General features: G+C 52.1%; 1 protein-coding gene across 10 annotated transcripts in view; it reads right to left on the bottom strand.

Annotated features, from left to right (window-relative positions):
- DIP2A (disco interacting protein 2 homolog A) overlaps positions 1–15877 on the bottom strand; it is a 94675-nt gene that overhangs the window by 60055 nt on the left and 18743 nt on the right. For 7 of the 10 annotated variants that reach the window (XM_046002492.1, XM_046002487.1, XM_046002484.1 and 4 more), the window contains exons 2-5: positions 11943–12014; positions 8512–8631; positions 3081–3200; positions 1490–1699 (exon numbers count right to left, since the gene is read on the bottom strand). In XM_046002492.1, the coding sequence (XP_045858448.1) occupies positions 1490–1699; positions 3081–3200; positions 8512–8631; positions 11943–12014 (522 nt within the window). The remainder of the gene's footprint in view (positions 1–1489; positions 1700–3080; positions 3201–8511; positions 8632–11942; positions 12015–15877) is intronic. The other 3 variants (XM_046002493.1, XM_046002491.1, XM_046002490.1) reach the window with 2 other exon arrangements.

Genomic DNA, 15877 nt, shown 5'->3' with positions numbered 1-15877 from the left:
CTGTGGGGCCACACGTTTTGAGCCGTGGTCAGCTGCTCATGCGAGACGTGCTTTCACCTCGGGCCCACCAGGAAGCGGGGTCTGTACCACCTCACCGAGAACAGAGCATCGGGAAGCAGAAATAAGGGAACAGAACATTCAGAAACAACAGGTTTTCTCCCACTGGAGTTTTCTGTGTGTTTCGAATAAGCCAAATCACTATGACAAACAGAAGAAAAAACATATCCGTGCAAAGGCTATGTTTCAAGCTTTCCCCTGAGGCCCTCCTTGAAGACAGCTGGCGAGTGACCACGGCCATCCACAGGACACCTAGGGCCGCTGCCAACGGCCTGCCTGGGCTGCTGCCCCAAGGGCTCTGGCCTCGAGCCCCAGCCTCTCCTGCTACCCAGGGCTGTCGGCAGCGCCTCTGTGTGCGGGGAGCAGCGAGGCCACGGCCTTGAGAAGGCACCCGCTCAACAGAAACGTGCAGGTCTCCTGACTCAACAGAGACAAAGTGACGAGCATCAGTGACGTGTCCACGACAACGCTGAGACTCACCCAGCTGACTCTGCGGGCAGCCAAACGACTAAACCACCAAAATTTCACATGAAAGCACCGAGCCCCTAAGCCTACCTCTGCCTGGGGACGTCTAGGCTCCCAGGACCCCCTCCGAAACCCCGCCGGCGACAGGAGTGCAGCTGGTGTGCCAAATCCGTTCAGCGGAACTAACAGCTAAGAAACCAGTGTCGGCCCTGGGCCAGGGTGATCTCAGGCAAGTGACAACCAGCCTGTCTGTCATTTCCTCCACGTCTAGAAGCCTGGGGGGTTTACGGGGGTCCGCAGCAGCCCTGACGGCAGCACCCAAGAAACTGTCGTGAGTCTGGGTGCAGAACAGACGCCAACTCCGCGCACCGGCTCCCGGACAGAGAACTGAGCCACTGCTCTTAGCAAGTGAGATTCCAAATGACGGAAGGTTTGCGATTTTTCCTAAGATTAGTGTAATTTAAAGAAGCGGATGATTTAGGAAAGATCTAACATCTCAATGACTTAGCTTTGCCTGACCCCTCCTTTCGGGCTGGGGGCTATCCCGCTTGGGATGCGGAGGAAGAACAGCCAGACCACGACCGCAGCCCCAGCCTGCAGCCCCGCGGGCGGCTCCGCAACGGTGCGCACGAGGCAGAGAGCGGAGGCGGAGATGACACAGAGGCTGCGGGCCCAGGCGGGCCCTCGGGAGCCACCAAGGCCGCGTCTAAGGGACCGTCCACCCTACACCTGCCACCTGCGCCAGCCCACACCTCCAGAGCAGGAGGGGCTATGACATCAAGAAACCCACCACCTCGGGGGCCCAGGGGGAGGCCAGCACACCACACGGTCCGGAACGGCCAAACCACAGAAGCATCAAGAATGACCTTCGCTACCAAGAAGCCGTTTCCGGATGAAAGAGAGAAGGTGGGTCTCGATGGGCACAGAGGCCCCTGAGCTGGAGGCATCGGCGCGGCGGGTCACTGACCTACGTGGGCGTGGGCCGTGGGGCCTGCGAGCGCAGCGGTGGCTCTCCCTCCCGGGTGAGATGAGGTGGAGGATGCGGAGGATGAGGTGGACGAGCCCCGAGCGGCCCGGTGGAGCCAGGGCTCGGTGTTGGAAGGGCTCTGGAGCGGAGTGGAGGTGAGTCGCGTGGGTCGCCGGAAAGAGCCCTCATCTTCCGAGGCGGATGACGTGTCTGTGGTTAAAATAATGACGACAGGCGTAATGTAGGGGTGAGTCTGGGAGGAAGGCGGAGTCCCCACACCAGCTCCTGCGTCTCCCGGGCCTGCCCACGGCATGCCGTGTTCACCTGCACCACTGCGCCGCAGCACGGCCGAGGGGTCATCTCAAGACTGCCCGCGGGCTAGAAGGGCCTGCGTTTGCCCGACTGGAAGAGCAGAGAAGCGCTACCTGGGAAGGCAGTTTCAAGAGCCCCGCGTCCCCCACAGGACTGTCCAGGAGCACCACGCACTGGGCGCGAAGGCAACCCCCAGCCCTGAACGGCTTCCGCACGTTCCTAGGTGGGGCCGCACCAGCGCACGAGACCCGAAGCGTCGAGCGCTCAGCGGAGCGAATGCCCCGCACAACCCACGCACGGCCCAGCCGGCCTCCGGAGGCAGCACGGGGTCCCGCAGCAACAGCCCTAACCCACTCCAGGGTCCCCCCGTCCACCTGCATCCTCCTGGGGGAGCTGGCAGGGGGCGTGGAGAAGAATTCCTTCCCCAAGACAACTGCTCCAGTCAGTCAGGTTAACCGGTCACTAAGGTTCCATGAGCCACCCGGACTGTGCATTATTACTAAAAGGTTTTCTTTTTTAGAAAGTAGGTAGTATGTAAAGTTATATTTAGTAGAAACGATCATTTGACAGCCCTATTTAGAAGATATTTTTTCAACAATATAAACTTTTTTTTTCTTTTGAAAGGAAGTGTTACCAAAACCACCAAGTTGTCTTCTAAGTCTGGTGTGTCTGGTTTTCACTACAGTATCAAACCAAAAACTCAAGTTGCCAGTTTTCGTGACTTCAAAAACAAGACAGGGAGCACAGAGCGCCACACACCACCAACTCTGGGTGTGGTGTAGACACAGAGCTTCCAACACCTTTGCTGAAGAGAAGCTCCATGTGAACGTTCTCATCTCTAAAGGTCATGACAAAAAACAACAGTAAATTTTCAAAATCCCCCAAATAGCCTTATACGCTCCTGTTTAAGGCCTGGTAACAACGTAGTAAATCGTCATTAATAAGATGAATAATTTTAAAATTCTTAAATCAGAGAACTTTAGTATCCCAGGAAGCATTGATTTGAGGTTCCTCTCTTGACTAAAAACCATAAATGGCATCTTAGTGAAAGAATTAATTCTTTGACGAAAGTCCTGTAGAAAGCAAGCGCTGGCTTGGGTCAGAGCCCCACAGCGTCCACCCCAGATTTTCAGGAAGGAACACGGCACATACACAAACATTCCTAATCTCTAACTTTTCCCCCTCCTCTACAGGGCCGAGGGGAAAGGAAGGCTCTGACGTCAGGGCTGGGGAGCGCCCAGGGAGCTGATCTCGAGAAGGCGGCGCGGCTGGTCCATACCTGGAGGCGTGTAGGTCTCCACTGACGAGTGCGTGAGGGCGGAGCGTCGTCTCGAGGGCATGGGCACCTTCCGCTCCTTGTATCTGGCCAAAGCTGCCTGCACCGCCTCGGTGTGAACATCTACACAGAAACAAGGTTGTGAAGACACCTTCTACCGCTCAGGAAGTAACAAAATTAAGTTTCACACTCTCGTCTGTTGGCACTGAATGAGAAAGAGACATAAGCATGGCCTGTCCCAAAGGAGGGCACGCGATGGGACGAGCCTGGGTGTTGTACGCAGCGGACGGATCCCTGACCTCCACCCCGAGACTAACAGTACCTGTATGTTAACGATTTTAGATTTAAAAATTTTTTAAATTTAAAAAAACAAGCAAGGCCTATGACATCGGCCCTCGATTTCTTCAAATGTTCCTGTTTGTAGATTTGGACCCATGTAAATATTTTCAGTTATAAATCAAAACTATATTATAAAAATGAAATCCCCCAAATTAAAAATAAAATGAGACAAATGAACCTAAGTGTGTCTCTGGTTGTTGGCCTCAACTATTCCAGATGACTTTCAAACGCACAGACTGTTCAGCCTGTCCCTCTGGAGACAGCTACGAAGGACGTGTCAGATTATAAACTCTGGGGGTGCCTGGGGGCTCGGTCAGTTGAGCATCTGACTCTTGATCTCAGCTCAGGTCTCAATCTCAGGACCCTGAGTTCAAGCCCTATATTGGCTGCACCACTTAAGAAAAGAAATAGAGGGTTGCCTGGGGGGCTCAGTGGGTTAAAGCTTCTGCCTTCGGCTCAGGTCATGATCCCAGGGTCCTGGGATCGAGCCCCACATCGGGCTCTCTGCTTGGCGGGGCGCCTGCTTCCCCTTCTCTCTGCCTGCCTCTGCCTGCTTGTGGTCTCTGTCTGTCAAATAAATAAATAAAATCTTTAAAAAAAAGAAAGAAAGAAAGAAACGAAATATAAACTCTTTCCTGCAATCACACAGTGATGCTATGAGGAAGAAGAGCCGAACCCAGAAAGGACGTGCGATAAGCCTCTCTTCCTGGATCTGAGTGGGAAGTGTCAGTGTGAACACATGCGATACTTTGTCTTTAACTATCATGCGGCTCCTCTGCCACTAAAAATGTCTAGAGCAGTGCCTGCCCAGGGGTGTCTCCGGGGCTCAGTTAAGCCTCTGCCTTGGGCTCAGGTCCTGATCCCAGGGTCCTGGGTTGGAGCCCCGCATACGGCTCAGCGGGGAGCCTGCTTCCCCCTCCCCCTCTGCCCCTCCCTGCTAGTGCTTTCTCTTGTGCTCTGCTCTCTCTCAAATACGTAAAATCTTTTAAAAAAAAGTGTCAGCTCAGGGGGCGCCTGGGTGGCTCAGTGGGTTAAGCCTCTGCCTCAGGTCATGATCTCAGGGTCCTGGGATCGAGCCCCACATCGGGCTCTCTGCTCAGCGGGGAGCCTGCTTCCTCCTCTCTCTGCCTGCCTCTCTGCCTGCTGTGATCTCTGTCTGTCAAATAAGTAAATCTTTAAAAAAAAAAGTGTCAGCCCAACAACACCGAGTAACCCTTACAGCCAGAGTGTGGTCTTCAAATACCATCCTCGCTGGAGGCGCCCAGAGAGGCGGAGTCTAGGGCTGGGGCAAGACAGGCACAGAGGGGCTGAAAGCGTCTCGTCACGACCACCGGTGAGGACCTGGTCCAGCAGCTCAGGGCTGTGGAGCTGCCTGGGAGAGGCTCCCAAAGGCTGGGGATGGAACAGTTTGAACACCGACAAGGACAGATGCCAGAACGGACTGAACACCAAACGCAGAGGTCCCTGGGTGGCTCTGCCGGTGAAGCATCTGATTCTTGGCTTCGGCTCCAGCCATGGTCTCGGGTCGTGGCATCGAGCCCCCATCAGACTCTGTGCTCACTGGGGCATCTGCTTCAGATTCTCTTTCCCTCTCCTTTGCCCCGCACCCCGCCCTACTCTCCTTCCCCCGCTCGCAAATAAATAAGTAAATCTTAAAAAAAAAGGATATCGAATCCATACACACACAGACTAAAGAACAGAAAGGAAGAAAGGCACCAAAACCAACCGGTGGCCATCAGAGGATGCTGGCAACCCGACTCATCATTCTAAAAAGGAGCAAATAAATGGAAAGAACTGAGCACATCCTGGTTCTCCTGCACCAGGAAGCAAGCAAGAAGGAGTCTGTCTTCCTAGAAGGGCGCCAGCCTTTGAATGAAGGATGACAGAGGCAGCCTCACCATTCTGGACCCCTCACGAGTGACCGGATCTAGGCACTGGGTACCACCCGCTGCCGGCACCCCAGGCAGGCTGTCCTCGCGGCGCAGGAAACGCAGCGCCGTGTCTCGTCTCAGGGACAACCGAGCACCTAATCCGACCCCCGTGGGCCTCGGACGGGTGTAAGTCAGGAAGGACTGAAAACACTATCAGACATTTGTGATGTGTAGATCTTATTGGGATCCTGGGTCCAGACAAACCGTCTGGGCCACGGGGCGGCCACAGGGCACCCGGCTGGCTGTCGGTGCAGCGCAGCACCCGACCTTGGAGTATGCGTTTGAGCCCCACATGGGGCACAGAGCTCACTAAAAAATTTTTTTGAAGTAAAAATCAAAAATTAAAAGCCACATGAACATTTGGATATTTGATATTAAGGAATTATTGTTAATTATTTTGTGATGATGGTTTTATCTTTTAGAGATACAAGGACATGATCCTTTTCAGAAACGGACACCAAGAATATTGTGACATCTCAATGAAATAACGCGATGGCGGAGATTTCTGCAGAATCCGGCGGGAGGGAGGGCCCAGGTGGAAAGTGGATAAGCGCGTCCAGACTGACATGACAGTGGCGCGAGAGGTTGTCACACGAGGAAGTCCGTTCCCACCCATGTTTCCATTTCTCTCCAACAGTGTTTTCAAAACACTTAAAATCCTCGCCCACAGGGTGCTAATCAGGAAAGATGAAAAATTTGCACGTAGATGTATTAAAATAAAGTTTACAAACATCAAAGACAACAAGGCAATTCCATAAGCTTCCAGAGAAAAAGACTGACTCACCTTGGAAGGATCAAGGGACAGACTCACACGAGTGAAGAGCAAGTGCCGGCGGCAGGAAGGCAACAACGTGCGGCTGGAGAGAAACGTGCCGAACCCAGAATTTCACATTTGGCCAAGTTATCACTGAAACATAAGGGTCTAACAGAAGTACTCGCAGATACAGAAGGTACTTGAGAGGAGCCCCTGCCACGACACAGCAGTGACCGAGGGCGCACACCTGGAACCCTGTCGCAGTCTTAGAAGCGAGCGCCATCACAAACGCAGGTGAAACGACACCGTGAAACAACAAATCCAAGAAGCTCAGTGAAGCCCAAGAAACCGAAAACCACACACACCAAGGCACATGTGTGGAGCGGAAGACGCGTCTGTGATTTGTCCCACATCACAGATCACCCCAACCTGCACAAACACAGGCTAAAGGACGCCATGTGCAAGACTTGTGTCGCACAAGTGACCTCGGGAGCCTGGTGCGTGGACATCAGCTGGCCTCCAAGTCAGACCGGGCCCTTCTGTGAGTCTAGTCTCACATCCCCTCATCCCCTGCTGCCCCGGGCAGGGCTGGCCCCAGGAATGGAATCCCCGAGGGGAGGCAGACACACTCGCCCCGGCTCCTTGAGGATGCAAAGACACAAGAACGTGGAAATGCCACGCACTCCAAACAGCATGTAGGTGAACAAACGTTTAACCTCAGACTCCGTCATAGGCCCTATAAACACGGCCCTTCTGGGGACAGTCAGCGGAGTCTCTGCTGCGGGGAGGACGCCCCACCCAGGCCAGTCAGTGGGGACTCACTCTGGGTGTCTCCACAGGGCTCCCCCGCTGAGAAGGCTGGGTGTCGTAAGCACCCGATCTGCGGGAACTCCGTCCTACTCTCCTTTACTGCTGACCGCCGTCCTCGTCTAGGCCCAGAGTTCTCTTTTCTTCTATTTCCACTAGGTTTTTGCTTTATATTAGTAAAACGTTTCCCCCGAGACTGAAGGCACAGCTGCTGTGATGAGAACAGCACATTAGAACTGCTCCAAACCAGCGATAAAGAGAAAAACCTTCCCAGTCCCAGAGGGAAAAAAGTCATGTCATAGACAAGGAAACAACACGAAGGAACAAGACAACCAAACTCCTCCTAGAGGAGCACTACTGAAGTCCATGATCGTTACTAAGCTATAACCCCTGAAACGTGCTCTTGTCACAGAGGAGTACCAACAGGACAGGCAGAGTCCAGAAGTAACATCGCGTGCACCCGTGCGGGCGCTCCAGATGGAGGAGCAAAGACAGTGCGTTCTCCACAAGCGATGGGGCAACTGGGCATCTGTGTGCCAAAATTGAGCTTTGATTCATACCTTGAACTAATACTAACCAAATGGATCACAGACTAAAAGCTAAAATATAAAACTATAAAACATCTAGAAGAAAACAGAGGTAACAATCTTTGTGACCTTAGGCAGGCCAGATTTTTTAGAACAAAAGCACTATCCACTAAAAAACACAAGAACGAAAACAAAAACTCAGCTAAGTTGAACTTCATTAAAATTAAAAACTTCTAGGGGCATCTGGGTGGCTCAGTCAGTTAAGCGTCTCACTTTTGCTTCCGGCTTCGGGGGGAGGTGATCCTGGGTCATGGGGTCGGCCTCTCACTGGGCTCTGTGTTCGGCACAGAGTCTGCTTCTCCCTGTCCCTCTGCTCCTCCCCCCGCTGCGGCTCCTAGCTCTCCCCCAAATAAATAAATAAACAAATAACATCTTTTTAAAAATAAATAGAATTTAAAACTTCTGCTCTTCAAAAGCCACTTTAAGAGAATGCAAAGAACCAGCTGGGGCGCCTGGGTGGCTCCGTGGGTTAAAGCCTCTGCCTTCGGCTCAGGTCATGATCTCAGGGTCCTGGGATCGAGCCCTGCATCGGGCTCTCTGCTCAGTGGGGGGCCTGCTTCCCTCCCCCGCCCCCCGCCTGCCTCTCTGCCTACTTGTGATCTCTGTCAAGTAAATAAATAAAATCTTAAAAGAAAAAAAGTACTGGCAGCAAACTCCTTAGAAGGAAATCTCCAGAATTAGAAAAAAACAGTAAAAACACCTAAGTAGTAAAGCTGCTCCATAACACACAAAAATTACGAATACCAATCCCAAAGCTGGAGGCAGAAAAATGGACAAAAAACTTTAAAGAAATCATACTAACTGCGGGGGGAAGGACGACTTCTCTAGGGGTTTTTATAAGCGTCCCCCAGGGAGAGACCACCAACCCCACTGGTTACATTGAGAGACTGCGATTGTGTGAAGGTTAGATTTTTTCTCTTGAAAAGTCGTAGGATGTTATCATTCCGTGAGAACAGTCTCTTCACAGCCATTTACAGCCAAGGCCACGGAGGCGGACTGCCCACGTCTGGTCCTACCTGACCGGAAGCGCTCGTCCCGGGAGCTGGGGGGCCTTGGCTTCCGCTGTTTGGACACGGCAGCTGCGGTCTGGGTGGGAGCAGGGATCCTGTTCTCTGCTTGTAGGGATGGATCTACGCCTGCAACACAGTTTTGTAGGAGCATCTTGTGTAAACAGTTTGCTTTTCCAACCATGGAAAAATCCACTTAAGACCCCACCCATTCTCCTGTGTTGTTACATGGGAGTTGTTGTTGCGCACTGTTGTTGTTGCAGTAACAATCCGGGCACAAGCATCCTGCAGTGGTCCCTGAAGCCCGAAGACCCCTGGGTCTGGAGGCTGGGGACAGAGCCATGAATACCCACTTCCCGCTCGCTCTCCCAGAAGCGCCCAGCCTGCCCTGCCTCACTGTCCACCACCCGCAGGAAGGGTGACCAGCAACAGCGTCCCCGAGCCCAGCGGCACAGCACCTGCGGCCACCTGGGGCATACTCTCTTGGGAAGGCCCTGCAAGAGCGTACTTCTGCATCGTAAATGTTCCCTGAATCTGAAATGCCTTGTGTCAATCTCCCTGGCACTGTCCATGATGTCAGTGACTCCCAGGAAGCAGACACTGGGGAGAACCAGCCGCCCTTAGACAGAGGCAGAAACATGGGCAGTGGTGAGTGAGGGGTGCTTGTGACCGCGACAGCCTGAGGGCACAGGGTACAGAGACCTCAGGTGCTGACACCCTTAGCCTGGGGTACCCGCTTGTTGTGTCTCCAAACCCAACACCCGGATTGCCTGCACTGCATGGCCTCTGACCACACAGGCCCGGAGGACGGTGTGTGAGGAGAGGGATGGGGCCCAAGCAGCAGGCTCATGAAGCAGAATCCACGGTGTTGTTGGAGCTCTAATTTGCTGACCTTCGAGAACAGCACAGGGCAAGCCTCCCGTCATGCTTCATCGTGATCAAGTTTCACTTTAGTCTCTGGCTCAAGACATCTCGTCAAAGTAGCCTGCAGGCATTCCAGCCCCATGGGTCCCACCAGCCCTCACCCCTCCTGAGAAGGGGCCATCAACCCCTGCCTCCGACCTGTGCTGGACAGTGCGGCAGAGACCACCTGGAGACAATGCACCAAGAGGACACGTGACAGGACGGCAGGGCCCGTGGCGGCTGGCTCTGTGCACGGGGCGTGCGGCCCTCGGAGCCCTGCCAGGCTGCTGGTGTGTGGGCGGAACACAGGTCATCACTGGTGCTGAGGACCGCATCTCGGGGTGCTCAGTTGTGCAGAGCTAGAAGACGGGACGCTCCTTCCGGAAGTCCGTGTTAGTGCTCCAAATCCGAGCGTGCACACCCACACGCGCACCGCAATCCCGGGCCACACTGTGACTGGCACGGCGTTTCCTGTGACTGGATGAATGACTCCAAAGGTCGTGACGGAGAATACATCGACCCTCCTGCATTACAGACACATGCCTGTGGACACCCTTACGTCTGCTCCCCAAATACGGGTGCGTTCATCCTTCGAGAGACTCGTGTATTCCACAAGAACGCGCGCCCAATGTGGAACGGTCCCAAGAGGGAGCAGGTGCTTTTTAATTTTTACAGGTCCCAGAAGACTTTCTGAAAGGCTACAGCAACACGCGTGCCCATGAGCAGAGCAGGAAAGGGCATTTCCCCTCAGCCTCGTCAGCACTGGGTGTTTAGAAGGATTTTTAGAATTTTGCCAATCTGATAGGAGGAAATGGTTCACTTTAGTTTGCATTTCCATATCTACTAGCGGGAGAACATCTTCATTGCCTCTTCTTTGAATTTCTATTCAGTTCGTCAAGCTAATGAGTTCCCAAGAAAGAGCTGCAGGAACCGGCCAGGATGGCGGCCCTCAGACAAGGTGTCCCCCTCTGCGCTCTCTTGCTCCAACACCATCGCCAGGCGCGTCCCCCGCTGCCTGGGCTACAGAGGCCCCGGTGTGTGCCACTTAGTCTGACAGCTGCAGGTGACGTCTGTCCCACGCGTTTCAGGACACTCCAACAGTTTCCTTCGATTCCCATTTTACTCAGAGACTCTTCTCTTTTGGATGACGGATGTCGGTCCTACTCTTTTCACCGCCGACTTGCTGTAAGCTGCTCCGCCCGACACAGCAGTATAAACCAGGGTCCCCTTTATAAACTCTAACACAGGGAAAACCCAGTGGGACTTCGGCGGTGCTAAGGGGAGACTCGAGCGCCTCCGGGCCCCCCGCACCCCCACCTCACTCCACGAGCACACGGCACGCTGACTTCCGGGAACACACGGCCTTGTCTCTCTGTCCAGCCACGTGAGAGTTCCTGGACAGTGCAGGTCGGCGCGCTCTCCTAAGCTGCAGTGGCTGTGCTCCCTGTGAGTGGCTTTCGCTCCCCGTCACGTTTCGGAGAGCCATCTCTGCTGACGCGTGCGGGTCTTCAGGCTCTCCCCGGATGGACTCTGCTGGTGGACGTCGGCGCTCCCGGGGCCGCGGGAATCCAGCACACGTTGCTGCCCACAGAGGGAGGACAAGTGCGAGCGTCCCAGGGGTCGTCCAGAGCACCTGCGCGGCTGGTCACCAATGCCCCCTTCAGCTTTGCCGGCTGTCCCCACCCCTCGGCTAGCGTCCCCTCCAACAAGCCGTGCAGGCTTTCATCCACATTCCGATTCCCACGGAGGTCAAACCTCTTTCTGTGCTGCTGGCTAGGAGCCACTTAGGAAACCGTGGTACAGGCTCCAGCCCAGCTTCCTATTTGTAAAAAGTATGTTGGGGGACCTTCGGCTACTTAAGGTTAAACTGGCTCTGATTAAATTGAAAGTCCCGTCTCCCAGTTACACCAGCCATGTTCCAAGTGCTCGGCAGCTGTCCACGGCCAGTGGTCACAGAATATTTCCATTGGCACCAAAGGTAATAAACAGGACAGGGCTGTATTGTGTGTTCTGGTACTAAAACTCTGGCACACATGTGTGAGGCTGTGTCTGGGCTCCTGGTCCCGCTCTGCTGATCCAGCTGCCTGCCCTCATTCCAAACCAGGAATCCCTCAGCCCTTTAAACTTATATGTGAATTTTAGAATTAGCTTGTTAAATTCCACAAAAAAAAAAAAAAAAAAAAAACCTGTTGAAATGACAAGTGTGTTAGCTCTGCGGATCAGTTTAAGGTAGGAAGAACCGACACATTTACGGTATTTGTTCTGAACCCAAGTAAGGGAACGTCCCTTACTATAATCACAAGAAGAATCATGTTCTATAATCATAAAAGTATAATAAATCCTATTTGGAAATGAGATCTATACCAAACCCAGGCTGTAAATTTTAACCTGTGGGCTGTATTATTTACTATTAGATACGCTGCGCAGTCCTCCTTGATAAACTATGAAACTTTCCAGTGTGAAACTCTCGAATCCCTATTGAGGTCAAGTTCAGAGAGAAAACGGACTGTGAGAACAGGTGAGCGTGCAGACTCTACCTTGGAGCAGCGGGACGTAGCGGGCCAGGAGCTTTGCCCGTTTCTTCTCATAGCCTTTCTGAGTGATGTCACCTAAAACGACAGCAGCAAAAATGATTATATTTCCTCCAAAGTTCCGAAGTTCTGGAACAAAAAGATAGTTCCTAATGGAGGAACTGGAAACACCAACACCTCTGATGCACCCACACGACAGAACACGTTGAACTACCGATGGCTTCAGTCTGGACAGAGCAGCCCTGAACATTGCTAAGTGAAAGCAGGCGGCTCAAAGGGCTACGTACTGAGTTACTCCCCTTATAGGACATCCTGGAAGAGACAAAACCATCCGGCAGAGCAGATGGTGGCTGCCACGAGATGGGGGGGAGGGAACGGCTGACTCCAACAGGCAAGGAGGGGGTTTTCGGCCGCCAGGAAGCCGTTCTGTTTTGATGGTGGTAGTGGCTCATGACTGCACGTGCCCATCAAAACCCAAGAGACCTGCACACCAGGAAGGGCGAGTCTTACTGTGTGTAAATAATACTTCAGTTTTTAAAAACTGTGATCATCATCCCCTAAGAGCTGGCCAGAAATGCAGATTCTTAAAAAAAAATTAATAAAAATTGTAAAAATAAACATTTTTGAAGTGAAAAACAAAGAAAGAGCAGCACTCGGAGGCCACGCCCCACAATCGAGCTGAGCCTGCCTGTCACCGAGCCCCCGCAGTGAGCCCCGTGCGGCCCGGGCACACATGGTGTGAGGCTGGGCCAGAACTGAGGAGCAGGGCCTGCCGTACTGGCATGGGGTCACGCAGAACAACGCGAATGAACCCGAGCAGCGGAACAAGGCAGGAAGTGTGTCTTCACGGAAGCCCTTCTCGAGCTCTGTGCACAGTCTGCTTCCTAGAGAGAACCTGGCGCGCTCCACAGGAATCTGTCACGTCTTAGAGACTTTCTTTAGACCAGAAACACATATTACAATTTCCGCTAGTAGCCTGTTTGGGCAAAGCGGCGTCAACAGAAAAAGCTTTCACTGTTTCGAAGCTCTACTCCCCCCACCCCCCCACCCAGCCCTGGGCCCCACACAAGCCCAGGGCCGGGCTGCTGGCAGCCGGACGCTGGGCCGCCCTCCCCAGGGCCTCACCCAGCACGGCCTGTCCATGCTCGTGACTGCGGGATCTGCTGTGCCAACATGTCTCCCAGCCAAGTGAAGACTCGCTGGAAGTCTCTGGGGAGACACTCCTACTGCACCCCACAAAAGAAGTCTGAGGTCAGGGAGCACCAGGTCCTGCCCTCCCAACAGGCAGGCGGCTGCTCTGGTCCAGGCCGGACGAACACAAGCTCCCGGTGGGTCTGCCCTGCCATAACCACAGCTCCTGCAGCCGCCCACCCCACCGAGCCGCCCCTGCGGCTCTCACCTGCCCTGCACTCTACTTACCCCTCCGTCTCCACTAGATTCCCCTCCCCTACAGCAAACCAGTCTTTTATTGTTCTTTTTTAAGATTTTATTTATTTATTTGACAGAGAGAGACAGAGATCATAAGTGGGGGGGGGACAGGCTCCCCACTGAGCAGAGAGTCCCATGCAGGGCTCGATCCCAGGACCCTGAGATCACAACCGGAGCCGGAGGCAGAGGCTTAACCCACTGAGCCCCCCAGGAACCTTGTCTTTTAATCTGAATTTGTTCTGCAGAACGTATGGCGCTTTGTGTCCATGTATCTGTACTAACCTGAATGGCAGGATATCGCAAATCTCACTCTGATTTCTTCTGCTAAGCCCTCCATGTCTAACATCCGCCAGTCCATGAGGCAGTGAGTACACTGACCGGCTGCTACCGGCCCGGGGCCTTGGGGCGCGCTGTCCTTGCCCTGCCCACTCACTGCACCAGAGACCCCAAACTGGGCCACCATAGGATTGTGGAATATAGCTTTTTTTTTTTTTTAAGATTTTATTTATTTATTTGACAGACAGAGATCACAAGCAGGCAGGGAGGCAGGCAGAGAGAAAGGGGGAAGCAGGCTCCCCGCTGAGCAGAGAGCCCGATGAGGGGCTCGATCCTAGGACTCTGGGATCATGACCCGAGCCGAAGGCAGAGGTTTAACCCACTGAGCCACCCAGGCACCCCCAGAATATAGCTTCTAAGAGTCTAACTTGTGAACAACTTTAAAGCACATGTATTTTTTAAAGCAGCATCTGCTAACAAATTATGCTTCTGAAATATATGAAAATATATAATTGAGACAAATTGAAATGAAAACTAAACATTGTTACACAAAAACTGATAAACCCCTATTTCAAAGCAGAGCGCTGATTTTCCAGGATACTTAAAAATAAGTATTCATTTCCTAGAAACAGACCTTTGCTTGGTTCCCATTTCAAACGAGCATTTCCACACAAAGGTGCCAGGGAATGTTCAGAAATGAAACGTTAACTCCCTGCTTCATGCCTCTGATATCGCAAAAGCGGTCTCGTGTCTTCTCACTGAACCGGCTGAACGTACCCAAGAGACACATTTTCGTGTGTAATCAATTACCATATTTCTCATCTCCCACTCAGACACTAACCCAACACGCCACCCGATGCAAACTTCTCCCCACGCAGAGCGCAAGGCAGAATTCCAAAAGAGAATGCAGACACAAAACGAGTAAGCGAGTTTAGAAAAGGGACTCAAATCCAGATTTTCTGAACCCAAGTTCGATAAACAGCCAAGAGGCAAACAGCAGAGGCACACAAACTTGGAGCTGCCCTGACCCGACCACTGAGGGAATCTCTGTCATGACAAAGCTCGCCCCTGGCTGAGCCCCCTGAAGGGACTGGGAAGATGCCAGGGCCCCTCCTTCTCTGGCGGTCTGTGGGCTGCTGGCTGCCCCGACCAGCCCTCCAGGTAGGGCGATGCCGTGTGGCTCAGGCTGACCTTCAGTGCTGCTGACCAAACTCATTTAGGGCTAAAAATGCAAAATCGCAACAGTTATCTCCAAGTCCCAGCCCAGACACAGGGTTTCTAAAAGCCTGTTCTCAACGCACTCAGTGACTCCTGAAGGCCACAGCAGGAGGACCGGCACATCATATGTAACAGCAAACAGCGGGAGGCGACCTCCCATTGTTTCTTCGCCAAGAAAAAGGAAGAAAATAGGCTGTTCACACACCATTACTACAGAACACTGTTGACATGCTGTTGTTACTCGTAAAAGTAGCAACTTCTATTACTTCTGTTGTTACTTCTTAAAAATTACCCTGGTATTTGGAAGGTAGGGGGATGAGTATCACACAGATTCATGATACACTACTGGGTAAAAGCAGCAAGTTGAAAACTACAGAGAATGATTTAAAAAAAAACTATAAAGAATGATTTAATTCTGGTAACAACAAATAAATAGAATTACACATGCGTGTAAGTATATACATTCTGTGTGTGCAAGAAATGCCTGGAAGGACGCCCAATGATTATCAATAGTGATTTGCTTATTTAGCTTGAGGTGAGTGTAAGAAATATTTTTCCTTCATACACTTCTGAATTCTCTACATTTTTAGCACAATAACTGTAATTAAGTATATGTGGAAAATAGTTTGATAATGTACTCTGGTTATATAAGATGTTATTGAAGGAAACTGAATGAATTCTATGTACTATTTCTGCAACTTAAGAGACAAAAATTATTTCAAAATAAAAAGTTAAAAATACATGGGAGAGACTATATAAAGTTGGTGTTATTTCTTTTTTAAGTGATAAAATCTGTCAGCGAAACCATCTGGGTGTGCAGATTTATTCTCCAGAAGGTTGGGACTTTTTTCCCCTCTACCTTTTAATTTATTTAATTACAGCTTTATATATATGTATTTTTTAGAGTAGTTTCAGGTTCACAGCAAAATTGAGGGCAAGGTACAGAGAATTCCCATACACCCTCTACCCTAACGCACGCACGGCCTCCCCCATTATGAACACCCTCCCCAGACTGGTAA

Source organism: Meles meles, chromosome 4 (assembly GCF_922984935.1).
Source record: "Meles meles chromosome 4, mMelMel3.1 paternal haplotype, whole genome shotgun sequence".
Taxonomy (NCBI): Eukaryota; Metazoa; Chordata; class Mammalia; order Carnivora; family Mustelidae; genus Meles; species Meles meles.
The sequence above is the reverse complement of the archived record's forward strand: the minus strand, read 5'-3'. Positions and strand labels throughout refer to the sequence as shown.